Source organism: Callithrix jacchus, chromosome 1 (genome assembly GCF_049354715.1).
Source record: "Callithrix jacchus isolate 240 chromosome 1, calJac240_pri, whole genome shotgun sequence".
Classification (NCBI taxonomy): Eukaryota; Metazoa; Chordata; class Mammalia; order Primates; family Cebidae; genus Callithrix; species Callithrix jacchus.
This window is the reverse complement of record NC_133502.1, coordinates 89,833,549-89,853,577: the sequence shown is the minus strand read 5'-3', so window position 1 is coordinate 89,853,577 and position 20,029 is coordinate 89,833,549. Positions and strand designations below refer to the sequence as shown.

At 40.1% G+C, this 20,029-nt stretch overlaps 1 protein-coding gene across 10 annotated transcripts in view; it reads right to left on the bottom strand.

The window, feature by feature from the left end:
• Positions 1-19,674, bottom strand: part of CARNMT1 (carnosine N-methyltransferase 1) — a 46,443-nt gene extending 26,769 nt beyond the window's left edge. For 2 of the 10 annotated variants that reach the window (XM_078366461.1, XM_078366446.1), the window contains exons 1-3: positions 15,634-19,674; positions 8,049-8,244; positions 6,717-6,880 (exon numbers count right to left, since the gene is read on the bottom strand). In XM_078366461.1, the coding sequence (XP_078222587.1) occupies positions 6,717-6,880; positions 8,049-8,237 (353 nt within the window). In that variant the 5' untranslated portion in view covers positions 8,238-8,244; positions 15,634-19,674. The remainder of the gene's footprint in view (positions 1-6,716; positions 6,881-8,048; positions 8,245-15,633) is intronic. The other 8 variants (XM_078366466.1, XM_078366454.1, XM_002742842.7 and 5 more) reach the window with 5 other exon arrangements.
• Positions 19,675-20,029: the final 355 nt, after the last annotated feature.

Below are 20,029 nucleotides of genomic sequence, written 5' to 3'. Positions count from 1 at the left end.
AAGACTGAAAGCTTTCTCCCTAAGAACAGAAACAAGGAAACAAAAGGCATTGAAATTGGAAAGGAAAAGGTAAAAACTATCTCTTCTTGCATAATGTGGGCCACAAAGTATCCCTAAGAAAGCTAATAGAGCTAATAAAGCAAGATTGCAGGGGAAAAGATCAACACACAAAAATCAGTTGTGTTTCTACTACGTCAGCAATAAAAATTCTGAAGTGGAAATTAAGAAAGCAATTCCATTTATAATAGTATCTAACATAGGGATGTCCCATTTTTTGGCTTCCCTGGTCCAAACTGGAAGAATTGTCTTGGGCCACACATAAAATAACTCTAATGATAGTTAATGTGCTTTAAAAAAAAGAGAGAAAAAGAAAACACCTCATAATGTTTTAAGATAGTTTATGAATTGTGTTGGGCCACATTCAAAGCTGTCCTGGGCCACATGCAACCCACTGGCCGCTGGTTGAACAAGCTTGATTTAAAAGAATTAAATACATACAAATATATCTAACCAAGGCAAAAGACCTATACACTGAAAACTACAAAACACTGCTGAAAGAAATTAAAGATCTAAATAAATGGAAAGACGTCCTGTGGTAATGCGTAAGATTTAACGTTGTCAAGACCCCAGTACTACCCAAAGCAATCTATTTATTCAGCACAATCCTGAATCAAAAGTCCAACAGCCTTTTCTAAAGAAATGAAAAAACCTGAAATTCACAAGAATTACAAGAGGCCCCCAAAATAATCTTGGAAAAAAAAAACAAAGGAGGACTCACACTTCCTGACTTTGAAATTTATAAAACTATTTTATAAAACTATAAATTGCCCAGCAATTACAATAGTATGTTATGGCATAAAGACAAAAACACAGACCAATGAAGCATTCTGTTTAGAGTACAGAATCCAGGAAAAAAAACCATATAAATGGTCCACTAATTTTCAACAAGTCTACTAAGACCATTCAATGGGGGAAAAGGACAGTCTTTTTCTAACAAATGTGCTGGCAAAACTGGATATCCACATACAAAATAAAGTTGGATTCTTACCTTATATCACATATAAAAATCAACTGAAAATGGATCAAAGGCCTAAACTTGAGAATTGAAACTATAAAAACTAATAGTTTATTTTTTAATTTATTTTTTAACTTTAGAGATGAGACTTTGCAATGTTGCCCAGGCTGGAGTGCAGTGGCTATTAGAGGTGCAATCACAGCACACAGCACACTACAGCCCTGAACTCCTGGGCTTAAGCAATCCTCCTCCCTCAGCCTCCTGAATAGCTAGGACTACTGGTGTTTGCTACCATGCCCAGCCCAAATTGTTTTTCTTTTTCCCGGTATAACCATACCAAGTATTTCTTAATATTGCAAAGATACTCCTATTACTCTAATGCAGGAAAAATGCACAAAAGGTGAGATGCATATGAAACTTCAGAAATCATTTCATTTCACTTCCTAGAAAGCAACAATATTCCTACATTGCCATATTTCTAGATGCAAGGCTTATGGACAAATAAGTAATTATTAAAAGCAGGTAATATTAGCAACTATATTAGAAATTAAAATCACTTAATGATTCAGTCATGACCATTGAATGACCCTCCCCTGACCCCCCAGCCAACTAGTGGCCTGACAGATTAAGGAGAAATGATTTTTTTTCTGGTTGTTAATATTACTTTATTGTCTACTATTCCTTTACATACAATGTCTGTCATTCAATCAAAAAATAAAAAAGAAACATGCAAAGAAGCAAGAAAATGTGGAACTCATTGTTATGAGGAAGCCTTCAAGAGAACAGTCACACGAACAGAATATATGAATCTTTAGGTAGGGATTTTAAAATAACTACAAAAAGTACGTTAAATCACCTAGTGCAAAAGGTAGATCACGTATACAAAGTGATAAAGAATTTCAGTATGGAGAGAGTATATGCATATGGATGTGGATGTGTATGAAAGTGCTAGAAATTTTTAAAAATAAGAAATCAGTATGAGAGATAAATAACTTCTTTTTTTGAGATGGAGTTTTGCTCTTATTGCCCAGGCTAGAGTGCAATGATACAATCTCAGCTTACTGTAACCTCTGCCTCCTGGGTTCAAGCAATTCTCCTGCCTCAGCCTCCCAAGTAGCTGAGATTACAGGCACCCACCACCATGCCCAGCTAATTTTTTGTATTTTTGGTAGAGATGGGGTTTCACCATCTTGGCTAGGCTAGTCTCAAACTCCTGGCCTCAAGTGATCCACCCACCTAAGCCTCCCAAAGTGCTGGGATTACAGGTGTGAGCCGCCATGTCAGATCAAGAATTCTTTCAAAGGACTTATCAGCAGATTAGCATAATAAAGAATCAGTGAAGTTAAAGTTGGATTAATAGAAATTATCCAAACTATACTATAAAGGGCTGGGAGAAGGAGTGTGTGGAAAGAGTCATGTGAAACCTAAGAGATGATATGAAAAGGTTTAATACTTAATATACATGTAACTGGAGTACCAGAAGAGAAAGAGAGAAAATGATACAGAAATAATGTTAACTATATGACGGTTGACAGTTTGCTTGATCTAGACACCTCTCCTTGCTGGCTTGATGAAGTGGTCCTTTTGGGAAAGACAAGGAACTGTGGGTTGCCTCTAGGAGATGAGGCAGCTTTCCAGCTGGCAGCCAGAAAGCAGCTAAGACCCTCAGTCCTACAGCCACAATGAAAAGAATTCTGCCTCAGTAATTCAACTGCAATTAAACAAAATGAAACATGAGTAACAGATTCTTCCCCAGTCAAGCCTCCAGGTGAAAACACAACCCAGCAGACACCTAGAATGCTGCCTTGTAAGCTCCTACACAGAAGAATCAGTTAGGCCATGCCCAGACTTCTGACCCTTAGAAACAGTGAAATCAATGTGTTATGCAGCAATCCCACTTTTAATACATCCTTGACCATTTGAGATGTGACTGAATATCACTATGGGTCAGTTAAGGGCCAAGGTACTGAAGGTCGAATTTTTGTTGTTGTTGTTGTTGTTGTTTTTAAAGACAGTCTTGCTCTATTGGCCAGGCTGGAGGACAGCTCACTGCAATCTCTGCCTCCCAGGTTCAAGCAATTCTTGCCTCAAACTCCCGAGTAGCTAGGATTACAAATATATACCACCATGTCCCGCTAATTTTTGTATTTTTAGTAGAGACAGGGTCTCGCCATCTTTGCCAGGCTGGTCTCGAACTCTTGACTTCACTGCACCTGACTAGCTCTTCCAAGTTTTGACAATTTTTTAAAAAATAAGAGCTTCGTTTTTCTTTAAAATGATCCATGCCCAAATCCAGAACCATGTTGACAGTGGGTTACAGAGTTTGCACGGCACTGTCCAAGTTGTTACACTGTTTTTAAAAAAATCTTATCTGCATGTATTGTTAAATCAGGTATCATGAGATCTACTTATCAGAACCATGAAGATAAATTCTTCAGAGCTGTTTCTACTGATATTTATTTTCCTCAAAACTTGGCGGACTGTGGGGGAAAGAGTTCTGAAATTTTTTGTCTTCGATATTAGCTCCAATTCTTATAAGTATATACAGGCCCTATAACTGCAGCAGAAAAATGCATGATGGAAAATTTCCATAACCCATGCACTGAGACCTAAAAAATCATCCTTACTGGGTAGAATTTAGTATAATGCAATTAAGTGCCAACTGATATTTCTCACCATGGGAGGTCAGGAACTGCTGCAAAGAAAAATAAACAAATCCTTCTGCATTATTTACATTCTAATGTTTGGTAGGGGAAAATCAGGAGAAATTAGTTCTGAGATTACAATATGGACTTTTTAAAAGATTATCAAATAATTTTTAAATAAAAATTAAAGTTGTACCTCCATTAATATAAAATACATAGGCATGAAGTTATTAATTTTAGCATTATGTATAATTGCTAAATACTGCCAACTACCGAAATAGCCTAATGTAGGATAAAGTTAGTTGAATAAACTGATACATCCAAGTAACAGAGTAATCTGCAGCTGGAAAAAAAATGACTGAAGATGTCTATGAACTGGCAGTATAGCTATTTCCAGGATACAGTAAGTGAAAAAACAAGGTACAGAATAAAGGTATGCTATATTTTTTGTGGATAACCAAAGACGGTAATTAAAAAGAAAAAAAAGAGGCCAGGCACAGTGACTTAAGCCTGTAATCCCAACATTTTGGGAGGTAGAGGCAGGAGGATCACTTGAGGCCAGGAGTTCAAGACCAGCCTGTTGAATATAGAAAAACCCCGGTCTCCACAAAAAATAAAACATTAGCTGGGAGGCTGAGGTGGGAGGAATATTTGAGCCCAGGAGTTCAAGGCTACAATGAGCTATGATAATACCACTGCACTACAGCTTGGATGACAGACAAACACTTTGTGTTCCCCCTCAACAAAAGAGAGAGAGAGAAAGAGAAAAAACCACATCTACTTACTTTAAAAAAACACGAAGAAAAAAAGAATGGATAAACAAGATGCCAGTGATACTGATTATCCACATGGAGTACAGAACAACAGGAGGCAATGAAATACTAGGAGCTGGGGATTGAAGGGAGAGCTAATTTGGGTAAACTGCAAAAAATAAATTCACTATACATCCTTAGTCTAGGGGAAAAAAACAACTATTAGCAAATCCTAAACTCTTTTTAATAGGTTTCTTTTTCACAGAGATATGGATGAAGCAACTGTGAAGCCATTTTGTGTGTATTGTAGATACTGTGCGAATTAATAAATGCACTGATGTTGTTGGAAGTGAGGTAAACAGACATAGAGAAGAGGGAAAACCAAGGAGAACCCTACAGAGTTGGGACTGGAATTAAGAGTTATCGGTATGAACCATGGTAAATTATGAAACTCAAATATAGACGGTAAATTACATAACAGTATCCAGGGTTAAATTTCCTCAATGGTTTCAGACGCACACATACATAATACAGGGGAAAGAAGAAGGAAGGGAAGAAGCATGAGGAAACAATAAAAGCAAATGTGGCAAAGTGTTAAAAATTGGTGAATTCAGGGAAAAAGTATAAGTGAACTCAGGGGATTTCCGTATAATTCATGCAACTATCTGTAATTTTAAAGTTATTTCAAAATAGTTTAAAAAAGAAAGAGAGGCTGGGCATTGTGGCTCACATCTGTAATCCCAGCACTTGGGAGGCTGAGGCGAGCAGATCACTTGAGGCCAGGAGTTTGAAATCAGCCTGGCCAACATGGTCACAGAGTTTGAAATTAGCCAGGCATAGTGGTGGGTGTCTGTAATCGCACCTACTCAGGAGGCTGAGGCACAAGAATCACTTGAGCCTGGGAGGAGGAGGTTGCAGTGAGCCAAGACAGAGCCAGTGCACACCAGCCTGGGCAACAGAGTGAAAAATAAAAATAAATAAATAAATAATAATAAAATTAAATGTCCCAACAAAAAATAAAGAGAGCGAAGAGACATATGTATTGAAATTTCTGAAAGCATATACTCAAATGTAAAGCTGTCAATCTATAAGGAGGTGAAGGAGAGGAGGAAAAGGAGCCTCTCTAAAATATCCTTAAGTAAGACTGAATTCCATCCAGTAACTCTCATTAAATATATATCCCTAAATTAGGGGTACTTAACCTGGGACTAAGGGTAGGTAGATTAAATTCTATCCATCAAGAGGTCTGTGGATAGAATTCACTGAGTCTCTGAAGGGAATGGGGAAAAAATACATTTTAATTTCAGAAACTGATTTTTTTTTTCTTCAATTATGAATGCAGGCAACAAATAGTTTTTGGCAATACCTTTGACTTTATCTCGAAGAGAAATCACACATATTTTCACTTCACATTAGCTGAGGTTCTCAAAATAGTGTATATACCATTCAGCACTTTCATAATACAGTAACTACACTGGCAGCTAAATTGTATTTAAAGTAATATGATTTTTTAAAAACCATGCATCACAAATGTGCTTTTAAAATATTTTTATAACTGTATTCCAAAATCACTGTTTTCTTTGTAATCCTATGCACTTAAAATTGTTATTCTGGGTCGGGTGCAGTGGCTCACACCTGTAATCTCAGCACTTTGGGAGGAAGAGGCGGGCAGATCACTTGAGGTCAGAAATTCCAGACCAGCCAAAAATAAAAAATCAGCCAGGCATGGTGGCACAAGCCTGTAGTCCCAGCTATTTGTGAGTCTGAGGCATGAGAATCGTCTGAACCCAGGAGGCGGAGGTTGCAGCGAGCCATGAGCACACTACTGCACTCCAGCCTGGGCAACAGAGTGAGACTGTCTCAAAACAAACAAACAAAGAATTATTCTAAAAAGCAGACCACGGGCTTCAAACTGACCAATAGTTCCAAGGCACAAAAGTTAGAAATCTCTGCTTGCTCAGAGGTACAGATCCCTCACTTGTTTACAATTATGTCATAATGAGGAGAATTAAGTTTACAGTTTTTTGCTTTGCCATAAAGCAAATTATAAAAAGACACACATTATTGATAATTTTCAATCTAATCTTATTATTTAATTTCTAAATAATTTCCCCTAACCCCAGCACCAAAGTTATTCAAAATATCTGCAACCTCACAAAGAGCATCCAATAAAAAATATAACACAGATGTAAAAGATACAGGCACACAGCAACTATAACAACGAAGCAAGACTGTGAAACATCTTATCAAGAAACTCAAGTGTTTGTACATCTTTAAAAACTTGGTTAAAAACAAAGTATTTACCATCTCTCTTTTGGAAAATTTTTTAAAATTTCTTTAATGATTGGCTGGTAACAGGCATCCCTTTCTGTTTTCCCAGTTTCACTCCAGTCTCTCACAAACTGTTTCAATGTGGATTTTAACTTATCCATGTCAAATGTAGATGCTGGCATAATCTTTCCATTCCCCTGTTTAAAAAACAGACATCAATTAGCTTCTGAGAGAGTAATCTATTTTTGTTATGGTTAAATAGACATGCTACTAAGGGGCTATATAGGTGGTTTAGTGGATAACTCACTAGCCTCTCACCTCAACCGGGGTTCAAGTGCAGCTTGAGATCCTAAATGAAAAGAGTTTGGTGGTCTCACTGCTACCCTCATAAGATTAAGGTCCATTAATCATAAAACCACCATATAATTAAGCAGTCTTTACTCAGGAAAGGACCAAACTGAGCTGCTATGGAGACCGAACATCCTCTCTAAGAGAGGGAAGAAAGTCCCTCCAGGTCATTGATGGGGCAGCATGGAGAGGCTCACACTGGAGTGGCCCAACTGTATCCATCCTGTGGATACAAAAAGAGGACTTCAGTTTCCATGTACTGCCAGGCCCTTGAGATTTATAAGTGAAAATAATTTAATACAATAAAAGATGAACAGCAATAGATATAAGACACTGAAAAAATATGAGTTAAGCAAGGGAAATTAATTTCTAGCTAGTAAAGTTGATTATAAAAATTTAAGTTGCTGGCCGGGCATGGTGACTCACACCTGTAATACCAGCACTTTGGGAGGCTGAGGCAGTTGCATCACGAGGTCAGGCGTTCAAGACCAGCCTGGCCAACATAGTGAAACCCTATCTCTACTAAAAATACAAAAACTTAGCTGGGCGTGGTGGCGGACACCTGTAATCCCAGCTATTCGGGAGGCTGAGGCAGGAGAAGCGCCTGAACCTGGGAGGCAGAGGTTGCAGTGAGCCAATATTGTGCCACTGCACTCCAGCCTGGGTGACAGAACAAGACTCCATCTCAAAAAAAAAAAAAAATTTAAGTCACTAGTCCTATATTCCATAACAGAACACTATGTTAAAATGCATTAAAATCCTAACAATTATGTTAGTATTTTACAAAGGAAAACCAAATACAGTCTCTGGCATACTGTTCTATTAAGCCTGATTAAGTAACCAGCAAATCCAGTTTCTGGCATACTATTCTATCAAGCCTGATCAAATAACTGAACATTCAAGTGAAAACTTCTTGAGCAGAGCAAATAGCCTGTGCCAGATTATAAAAATGAAATCCAAATCAAAATACAGAGGTTGACCCTAAAATAAACACAAATAGAACAAACTTTCACATACATCTTCTCCATATTCTTTATTTTCAAACATATGTATGCAATCATTCACAATGGTCAGTAGTATTTCTTGATTATGATCAATGCATTTCCGGATCTTGTCCAAGTGCAGAAGAAACTGAGGAAGTAGTTTCTGTTGGTTAGCTGGAAGTGATCGAAACTGTCTTTCTGTTCGGTTCACTCGCTCATGCATACTGGTGCTAAAACATAAAAGGTGTTTTTTAAATTTGCAAAAGAATTCTCACCAGAGGCCAATCTTACTTTAAGTTTGTCTTTCTGTACAATTATTATGCTGGATACTGTACTATCATTTACAGTGTCTTGGCTTTTTGAAAGTTGTATGTTTTTACTTTATTTCAAATCCTTCTTCAAGCAACCAAAATACATATGGTTTATCACTGGTAAAAGTAAACATATGCAACAATTAGAAGGGGGAAAAGAAGATTAATGTACAATTAATTAATTTTTGTGTTTTAAACTTAAACTTTTCAGCAAAATGCTTTAAATCATTCCTTGTTTTTTTTTTGTTTTTTTTTTTTGAGACAGAGTCTTGCTCTGTTGCCCAGGCTAGAGTGCAATGGCGTGATCTTGGTTCACTGTAACTTCTGCCTCCGAGGCTCAACCGATTCTCTTGCCTCAGCCTCCCAAGCAGCTGGAATTACAGGCAACTACCACCATGCCTGGCTAATTTTTGTATTTTTAGCAGAGATGGGGTTTCACCATGTTGGCCAGGCTGGTCTCGACCTCCTGACCTCACAATCCGCCCACCTTGGCCTCCCAAAGTGCTGGGACTACAGGCGTGAGCCACCGCACCAGGTCAGATTTTTACATCTTTAAGTAGCAAAATAAATACTGCTGTGAAATTATAATACACACAAAATGTATCCTGAAATTAACTAAAAATAACCTACTTGAATTTTTAAAAATATCATAGATCTTATACACTACAAATTACTAAGGAAATAAAACACTGAAATTCTAGTGTTTTATTTAACAATATCCACAATTTGCATTAGAAAAATGACCCCAAAGGCCATTCTGGGGACTGCTTATTCATAAAACAAGAAAACGGAACATTATTTTTACTTATATTTATTATTACTATTATTATTGTTTGAGATGGAGTTTTGCTCTTGTTGCCCAGGTTGGAATGCAGTGGCACAGTCTCAGCTCACTGTACCCTCTGCTTCCCAGGCTGAAGCCATCCTCCCAACTCAGCCTCCCAAGTAGCTGGGACTACAAACATGTGCCACCACAGTCGGCTAATATTTTTGTATTTTTTTATAGAGACCAGTTTCACCATGTTGCCCAGGCTGGTCTCCAATTCCTGGACTCAAGCAATGTGCCTGCCCTGGCCGCCCAAAGTGCTGGGATTGCAGACATGAGCCACTGTGCCTGGCCACAAGAATATAATCTTTTTTTTTTTTTAAGATGGAATCTCACTCTGTCGCCCAGGTCGGAGTGCAGTGGCACGATCCCGGCTCACTCCAATCTCTACCTCCTAGGTTCAAGCGATTCTTCTGCATCAGCCTCCCAAGTAACTGGGACTACAGGTGCTTGCCACCATGCCCAGCTAATTTTTGTATTTATAGTAGAGATGGTGGCAGGGCGACGGGTTGTCATCAAGACCATGTTGGCCAGAATGATTTTGTTCTCTTGACCTCATGATCCACCCACCTCAGCTTCCCAAAGTGCTGGGATTACAGGCCTGAGCCACCACACCCAGCCAAAACATCATTTTTAAAAGTTAAATATACACTAACAGTATATCATTTTTATATCAACAAGATGGCTAAAATTTAAAAGCCTGACTATATCAAATGGTGAAAATATGGTATAATTAGGACATTTATACACTAATGGTAAGTGCATAAATTAGTGCAACCACTTTGGAAAGAACTTAGAGCACTGCCTAGCAAAATTTAGCATGGTACTTGCCTTATGACCTAGCAATTATACTCCTAGAAACTACTGCAAATGGGCCACACGAAACATGAACAATCTTTGTCACAGTACTGTTAGAAATAACAAACAGGCCAGTACAGGGGATCATGCCTGTAATCTCAGCACTTTGGGAAGCCAAGGCAGGCGGATCACTTGAGGCCAGGAGCTCAAAACCAGCCTGGTCAACATAGTGAAACCCTGTGTCTACTAAAAATACAAAAAATTAGTTGGGCATGGTGGCGCGTGCCTGTAATCCCAGCTACTCAGGAGGCTGAGGCAGAATTGCCTGAACCCGGGAGGCGGAGGTTGTGGTGAGCCGAGATTGCGCCATTGCACTCCAGCCTGGGTAACAAGAGCCAAACTCCATCTCAAAAAAAAAAAGAGTGAGGACTGAACATTGATTTTTTTTTTTTTCTCTTCTCCAAGTTCCCAAGAGGCCTAGGGCGTCACGCCTTACAAACTATAAAATCTTGTTAGACAGGTTTTTATTAACCCTATATAATGACTTACTTTCCAACTTGACTCTGGTATAGCATCATATGACACGTTGCAGACTCATAAGGAAATCAAAATGTTTTACCTCAAAATATATGTCTTTGACATTTTGAAATGGCGGCCATGGGGCCAACAGATTTCAATGGTCCCACAAAGCCGTGTTTCTTAGGGGAAATGTGCATCTGTCAAGAATCTCCATTAATGTAACCAGGCCTTCCCTCTCTACGCCTTTCCTGGATCTAGGAAAGATTAACTGATAGCCTGAAAACATTAAAGTCTAAAAAGAGACATTTAGAATCTCTTCCCTCCGAGGGCTGCTACCTGGGAGGCTACATTTACTTAACAAGAACCTTGGCCTCCATAAGCCCCTTATCTACCTCAGGCATTCCTTTCTACTTAAAATAGCTTACCTCTATCAACCAAGTGCCAACTAAAGAATCCCTGAAACCCACCTATGACTTATAACCCCCTTCTTCAAGATGTCCTACCTTTTGGGTGAGATCACTATATACCTTCCATGTAATTCCTTTCTCTCTAAAATGTATAAAACCTAGCTGGGCACGGTGGCTCACGCTTGGAATCCTAGCACTTTGGGAGGCTGAGGTGGGTGGATCACCTGAGGTCAGGAGTTCAAGACCAGCCTGGCCATCATGGTGAAACCGTATCTTTAAAAAAAAAAAAAAAAATGTATAAAATCAAATTGTAACCCAACCACCTGGGGCACACTTTCTCAGGACCATTTGACGCTGTGTAACCACAGGCTGTGGTCACTATCACAGTGACCCAGAATCAACCTCTTAATATATTTTGGCAGAAATTGGTTACTCCCATTACCATCTGGAAAAAACTCAGGAACATATACATTTTTTGGGAAAAAAAACTGGGGAAGAATTCATAAAGTACAATTGCATTTTATAGAAAACAAAATATATTATTTAGGGATTGATTATATGTGGAAAAACGACAAAGAAAGTAAAGATGTAAAAATTCAGGATAATGATTCTGAGGGTGAAAGAGACAGGATGTTTTTAAAAAAACTAGGCGGTCAATTGATGTGTTCACTATATCATTCTCTACATTTTATATGTATGTGTATATGTTTATATGTTCTTTGGTATTAATTCAATATTAAATGAAAATATTTTTCTTTTTCTTTTTTTTTTTGAGACGGAGTTTCGCTGTTGTTACCCAGACTGGAGTGCAATGGCAGGATCTTGGCTCACCGCAACCTCTGCCTTCTGGGTTCAAGCAATTCTCCTGCCTCAGCCTCCCGAGTAGGTGGGACTACAGGCGCGAATCACCATGCCCAGCTAATTTTTGTATTTTTAGTAGAGACGGGGTTTTACCTCGTTGACCAGGATGGTCTTGATCTCTTGACCTCGTGATCCCAAAGTGCTAGGATTATAGGCATGAGCCACCGCGCCCAGTCGAAAATATTTTTCATTTTCAGTTTCATTTTCATTTTCAATACCTTTGTCATCTGCTTTCTTAAATCTTTATTCATACAAACAATTTTCTCATTTTTACCTTATGCCAAATTATTCCAACTGCTGAACAGTAATGAACTTCAGAAGAAGCTCCTGACAAACAAGCAAAAACCTCACTAGTCACGACTTTACAAGCTTGTGTGTGGTGGCCTGGTGGGGGTGGCCCTTAGGGGTATGGTGAAGAGATCAAGTTGACAGAAGTTCCACTGACTTCTCCCTCTGGAGAGAGTATAATAATGAGCTTTGAAGTCAGAAAGATCAGGGATGAAATCCAGGTTATGACACCTATTTGCCATAGGGCATCAGGCAAATTACTTCCTTTTTGCAACTTTATCATATACAGAAGCAAAATAAGAATGAACAACCCTAATGATGATGATCACGGAATCTACCATTTATTGAGATTTAATAAATGGCAAGGACTAAACCAAGTCAGTTGATACTGATTATTCTGAAACATCTCCAGAATGAGGTAGGTAGCATTACGTTCCTCTGCCTATTAGACAGGGTTTCATTGGAAACAACATACTCAAAAGATTTAGCCCAATAGCTGAAAACACAGCAAGCACTCCAGAAAACAGTAGGTATATCTCATTTATATTATTAAAGTGTTCAAAGCAGAAAATTAAAAATACACAGGGAAAGAAAGGCTACTAATTTCTCTTCTAGAGAGAACCACTTCTAGCCTTTTGGCACTGTTTTGTTTAATACAAAGTTGCCGTGGTTCATGCCTGTAATCCCAGCGTTTTGGGAGGCTAAGGTGAGAGGCCTATTTGAGGCCAGGCGTTCAAAACCAGCCTGGGCAATAGAGCAAAACCCTCATCTCTACAAAAAAATTTAAAAAAAAAAAAAACAATTAGCCAGGCATGGTGGTGTATGCCTGTAGCCTCACCTACTCGGGAGGCTTGCTTGAGCCCAGAAGGTCAAGGCTGCAGTGAGTCATGATTGTGTCACTGCACTGCAAGCTACAGCAAGACCCTGTCTCCAAAACAGAGAAGAAAAAAAAAAAAAGACAAAGTCATCTAGCATCTTACTTTAATTCAAGCTGAATATTGACAAATTATAAGTGTATATGTTTGTTGGGGTACAAAGTGGATGTTCATCATTCCATCTTTCGTAACCAATAGTTACTTAGCTATTTCCAAACTACTGGGCATTTAGACACTCACTTGTTTTTATGATGAACTTTTTATGTTCAAAATCTGTCTATATTTTAGAAAAACAATTAGCATAAATTCCTGAAATTAGAATTACCAGGTAAGAAGGGGAATAAGGTTTTTTGTTTGTTTTTTGAGATGAAGTCTCATTGTCACCTAGGCTGGAGTATAATGGCACAATCTCGGCTTACCACAACCTCTGCCTCCCAGCTTCAAGTGATTATCCTGGCTGAGCCTCCCAAGTAACTGGGACTATAGGTGCCTGCCACCATGCCTGGCTAATTTTTATATTTTTAGTAGAGATGGGGTTTCACCATGTTGGCCAGGCTGGTCTCAAACTCCTGACCTGAAGTGATCTGCCATCCTCGGCCTCCCAAAGCATTAGGATTACAGGCATGAGCCCCCACCCCCTGGTGTACTCCCAAGAATAAGTATTTTTCAGGCTCTTGATATAAAATGATGTGCAGAAAGACTCCATCAATTTATATTCCTAACAGCAGAGTATATTCACAACAAGTGAGGCAAATAGCAGAGCTTTAACAGTTCACCATCAACAGATTGAATAGCCTCACAGAACTTTCTTCCTCGTGTTCACTTCTGAGCACTGGGGTTGCCCCACAACTTCTCTCTCACCACACCTCAAAACTCATATCCAAACTGAACTTTGCACATGCCCCACAAAAACCTGCACTCCTTCCTTCATGCACCCAAGTTAGAAAATAAGGAGTCAACCTAAATGCCTCTTCTCTTAGTCCCACAATCAATAAGCCCAGGATACTTTTCAATTCTATTTCCTAACTCCTCCCCTGCCCTCCCGGCTCCACCTCTAATCAGATGAATTCTTCTAAAACACAGTGTCATCTTGGTCATTATTCAGTATCTCTGTATTTCAGCATATGTAAAAAGCAATAAATGTTCAGTTACTTTCCCACAATGCCATTGGTTTTCCATGGAGACTACTTATTACCAAGTAGTATCAAGGTTGCAAGGGTGAGTTGAGATGAGTTATAGATTGGTTAGAAGAGCTGTCAATTCCTGATACAGAAGCTAAGTAACTACGCAGAGCACGATGGGATCCTTAAACCCCTGGTTACTTAATGGTGTGTAAAGCTGCCATAACATCCATCCATCAGTGACTCTTAAAATAGATGGGATCTGGCCTGGCGAAGTGGCTCACGCCTGTAATCCCAGCACTTTGGGAGGCCGAGGCGGGTGGATTGCCTGAGGTCAGGAATTCAAGACCAGCCTGGATGACAAGGTGAAACCCCATCTCTACTAGTGATTACAAACAGCCTAAGGTCCCTTCCACTAAAGGGCAGAGTTGAATAGTTGTAACAAGAGACCACTTGGCCTTCAGAGCCTAAAACATTTACTGCCCGGCCCTTTTAAGAAACTGCCAAATCTGCTTTGAAGGAATATTTGACAAAAATCAGACCTCCTTGGTTCTGAACTAAGTCAGCATCAGGAGGCCACATCCTCTTGCTGATGAGGGAAGAAAGTAAACTTAGTAACCATTTTTCCTCAACAGTATCTCTACCTCCTACTCTCTCTGAGGTCAGCAGTGACTTCAACTCTGATTTAGTCACCTGTCATCAGGGTGAACTAAAGGCCATAGTCACAGGCCCATTCCTCTGCACTTAGTTGAACTACTCTAGGAAATCCAAATTGAAAAAAACATAACTTGTCAGAAATAAAGTCTGTCTTGATTCATTTTAAATCTTTATTAAACACCTAACATTAAATTTGTATTACTAGTATAACTCCTCATTAATCCACAGGAAAATTTTAGGTAATTATTTTGGATTTTAGGTCAGATTCTGCCACAGCTTGATTGTGTAAGCCTTAGGAAGTTGCTTACTGCTTTGTGTATATCCACATCTTCACCTGTAAAAATGAGCTCTAAATCTCAATATTAAAAAATCTCACCTTGTTATTTCTTTTTCTTTTCTTTTTTTTTTTTTTTTGAGACAAGAGTCTTGCTCTGTTGCCCAGGCTGGAGAGCAGTGGCACGATGTCAGCTCACTGCAACCTCAGCCTCCCAAGTAGCTGGGATTACAGGCATGTGCCAGCAAGCCCGGCTAACTTTTGCAGTTTTAGCAGAGACGGGGTTTCACCATATTGGCCAGGCTGGTATGGAACTCCTGACCTCAGGCAATCCGCCCTCCTCAGCCTCGCAAAGTGCTGGGATTACAAGTGTGAGCAACCACGCCCATCCTAAAATAATCTCACCCTGTTATCTCTAAAAGTAAGAAGTTTCTGAAAAGTCTTTCAATTTTTCAACTCTAATATTTTCTATGTACTGAGGTGTTTCACTCATAGTAAGACTGGGTTATAAAATGAATGGGTTATAAGGCCGGGTGCGGTGGCTCACACCTATAATTCCAGCACTTTGGGAGGCTGAGGCGGGTGGATCACAAGGCCAAGAGATCGAGACCATCCTGCTCAACAAGGTGAAACCCCTTCTCTACTAAAAATACAAAAATTAGCAGGGCATGGTGGTGCACACCTGTAGTCCCAGCTACTCAGGAGGCTGAGGCAGGAGAATAGCTTGAACCCAGGAGGCGGAGGTTGCGGTGAGCTGAGATCGTGCCATTGCACTCCAGTCTCGGTAACAACAGCGAAACTCCATCTCAAAAAAACAAAACAAAACAAAAAACTAATGGGTTATAAAACTAACATTTTTGCTATTCAATACAAACGAGCTATACTCATTTTTACCTTAATCAGAATGTCATCTAAGCAAAATCTGTAGGAACCACAAAACTGGAACCCATTAGAAAGATAAAATATTAATGAAAAGACAGTCCTTGCTTTATGACCATTTATCTAAGTCTCCTACATATTAACTAAAAGGCATTTAGCAGTAAAACCGTACCCTGCAAAATCTAGAAATACACTTGACCCTTGAACGATGTTCCGGTTAGGGGCACCAATCCCCTGTGCAGTAGAAAACACACATGTAACTTTGATTCTCCAAAAACTTAACTACTAATAGCCTACTTTACTGACTGAAAGCCTTACCAATAACATAAACAATTGACAGATATTTTGTATGTTAATATATTATGTACTATATTCTTACAATAAAGCTGGAGAAAACAAAGTCGCAAGAAAGAGAAAATACATTTACAGTACTCTACTGCACTGTATTTATCAATACTGTAAGTTCACATTATTGGATTACAAGATGAATCTTCCGTCTGAAATGGGGTTGCGGGGCAACCTTGGCTGCAGAGCAACCTTGGCTGCAGACCTCTATCTACGATACATATCAAACAAATCAACTTTTTCTGTCTTGACTTTTCTCTTCTTCTTGGGAGCACTTGCAGCATCACCAGTAGCACTTCATATAGGACCCATGGTGTTATTTAAGGTTTATGGTATTGCATTAAATTTGATGAAATCTGCTTACTGCAGTATGCAATTTACCTGACAGACAAAAGCAGAGTGATTATGTTAAGCAGATATTGGCAACATTTGAGCTCACTGCAATAGCAACAGGAGGTGGCTACAAAATTATTACAGTAGTACAGTATCCACTACATAATTTTACACAACTATGACTTAATGCTATATCTTTGCTTGTTTACATTTCTCTCAATTGCAAATAGCTCCATGTAAGATCTGTTTGTGTAAGTTTTGATATTTTAACTTTTTATAATTGATTTCTGTATATTTTATGGTAGCAAATGATAAACTAATATCTACACATATGCATTTATGGCATAACTTTTTCTTAATTTTTCAATATTTCTAGGTTATGCAAGTTTGCTAAGTTTTTCAAACTTGCAAATCTCAAAACAATTTTCCAATATATTTATTTCAAAAAATTTGTGTGTAAGTGGACCCATACAGTTCAGACCCATATTGTTCAAGGGCTGACTGTACTTGCTAAATGTCTATAACCAGATTGTCTGTCACAACCTACTTCTATAATGGAAAGGCTTTTATTTGCACCGTTCAATGCAGCAGACACTAGCCACATGTAGCTACTGAGCACCTGAAATGTGGGTAGTGAAACTGAGCAACTACATTTTAAAACTTATTAAATTATAACTAATTTTAACTTAAATTTATCCTGATATTAGTGGCTATAGACAGTTTAAGTCTAGAAGATCACAAAACATTAGAATGTAACAATCCACTATTTTCTGCTATATAAGCTTTCTGTACAACCTATCCTTTAAGTGACATTTTAAAAAGCATATTTTTGATGTTATACTATTTTCAGTCTAAGTATCTGAAGTATTTCAAGAAAGTATATACAAATAACTATTTTTTTAAGTGAAATTTCCTGAATCCAACATTACACTGGTAAAGAAGAAAGTATAGAAAATAGTATCACAACCACTAGACTATTCACACAAGAACTCTTCTCTATATTGCCACACTTCAGTTCCAGATCAACTCCTACCCCTAACAGGCCCATCTCATACCTACCCATAAATATCAATTTTAAATCGGTCCTAATATATTAAAAGTACAACTAACACTTAACTAAATGGGTCCACTATATTCCCAAGACATTTCTCAATATTCTTTCTAGATTTTTCAAGAGCAAAATGTACTAGACTTTTCTGTATCTCCCACTCTTAGCTATTTGATGTTAGTTGCCTTCCCTAACTGGTTCTTTCAGTCACAATTCCTGCATCAAATTCAATTTTCTGATGGTCTGCCTTGCTCCCTCTGTTACTACTAAAGCCGGAGAAATAAAATATCCAAACTACTAATTCTCTTTTGGGCTGCATAACAAATGCTGTCCCTGGTCCCTATTTCTGGGTTTCATCAGTAAATTATTTCATCAAGATAATGGAAGCTCAAACGTTCCTATCACAAATACAATCAGATTCCAAAAAACTCTAAGTTTTCATTAAGTAAGCTTCTAAATTCAGACTAGTAAACTAATTCAACTATTAGTCAAAAACTTGACAGACTATTTGGGAATGAGAAATGTATGTCTTTGCTACTATTCATCTTGTTTGTTAAAAACAGAGCTTAAACAACATATGCCAAGCACTGGTGACATAAAAATAAGTAAGACTCAGTCCCTGTCCTTGAGGAGGTCACAGTAAAGCAAGAGATTTAAACAACTATAGCACATGAGATGAACACTATAAAAAAAAAAGTTTGCATAAAGCACTGCAGGAACCCACCTAAGGGAACAGGTTTACCTGCGTAAGAAGTCATGTCTGTCTGATTCCAATTGCAGACTTAAAACATAGTCACCGGTGGACTCTCATATCTCTTACGTGAATAAAAGTGTTATCTTCACCTGAAAATCCAGTTGATTTAAGTCCCTTTCAGATCTTGGAATTATAATTTTGTGATTAAGCTACTTTAACATCTATCTAGAAGAAACGTGGAAGTTGCTTTTATGGATGAGGAGCAAACTTAAAGGTCCTACCACAGTGTCTAGCACACCAGGGAGAATTCGACACAGATTTGCAGAAAAAAAAAAAAAAGGACATAAAGGCAGCTCTTATTATGACTTCTCTCATTTCTCTCCTAATAATTAGCAAATTTTAGAATATCCGGACCACTTCCGTCCTTAATCACCCACCAGTTAAAAGACACTGAGCGGCATCAGTCAGTCGCTCACACAAATGTGCAAGTGCGTTCACAGCGCCAAAGAGGGGGTGGATGGAAATCTTAAATTGCTCTTACAAGCACTGGCAACAGTTTGGGAAAATACATCCTACAGCATCCCACGCGTAGGTGAACTTGGGCTCTCCGTGTGCTCAGTCTGGAGGACATCGACAACACACACCAATCATGCCCAGCAGTGGACGATTCTACCACCATCGTCTTCTATCTGAAATTGTTACAGCGCTTCTCCGGTCACCCCCACCGGCCTCAAAGCCAAACCTTTACCAGGACGGAGGCAGGAGAGCTAATCTGATCCTGAGGTCAGAAGACACGAGGCTGAGCAGCAGACGGCGCGGAGGACACGCGGGTGTGTAAGGCCAGGAGGGGCTGGGATGGTGCGAGGTGACTCGGGGCCCGGAGGTCAGCAGCAGGGGCCGGATCCGGACGCCTCCGAGGCGTGGCGGCGGGACGGCAAGCACCCCCGTTCCGGCGGGTCCACCGCCGCCAGTGGGCGCCCTGACGGTCCGGGCCGGGGTCCGCCACGGTTTCCTTACCCGTAGTAGCGGAAGGCATTAATGATCTTCCAGAAGTGCTCTCGCTCAAGCCTCTCCTCCTCCTCCTCGGTGCTGCGCGTGGCCGCCGCCGCCGAAACCGCCGCGGCCGAGCCCCAACGCCCGGCGGAAAACTGCACTTCCACCTCCTCGCTCCCACCGCCACCTCCCCCGCTGCCCGAGGGCAGCCGGGAGGCTGGCGGCGGAGGGCGCCGCCGTCGCTGCATCGCCGCCGCGGCCCTCGGCCTGGCTCGCTTGCGTCTCGCTGCGACCGACAGCGTGGTGGCGGCAGCTTGGCCTTCCTCTAGACGGCGCCCGCCGCGGACATGCCCCCAGCTCGCTGCGCGCTCCGCCCCCGCCACCCTCAGGCCTCCATCGGCGCCCGGCTCCGCCAGGTCTTCAGAGTTCCCAGAACCAGCGCGCATGCGTATGCCGTGGTACGCGGCGGGCCCGTGCTGTCTGTGCTCATTTGCTGCAGGCTTCGAGGACAGCGCGCTGACGTCACGATGACGTTTCCAGGGGCGGGGCCAGAGGAGCCGGTTGGTGGGGTGGGGCTGTTACACCCAGCACCTGTGCTCCGCTGTGTGGGTAGGACTTAAGACCCTGCGAGTGCCGGATTGTGGAGCTGGAGGCTGAACGCAGGCCCATGCTAGCAAAGGGGTGAAAGGCAAAAAGGAAAAGTTTGGCTTTGATGAATTTATTCGGAATTTTTATTTAAGCCTAGAAGGAACGTCTTGTATCCACCCTAATTTAAGTTTTAATTAG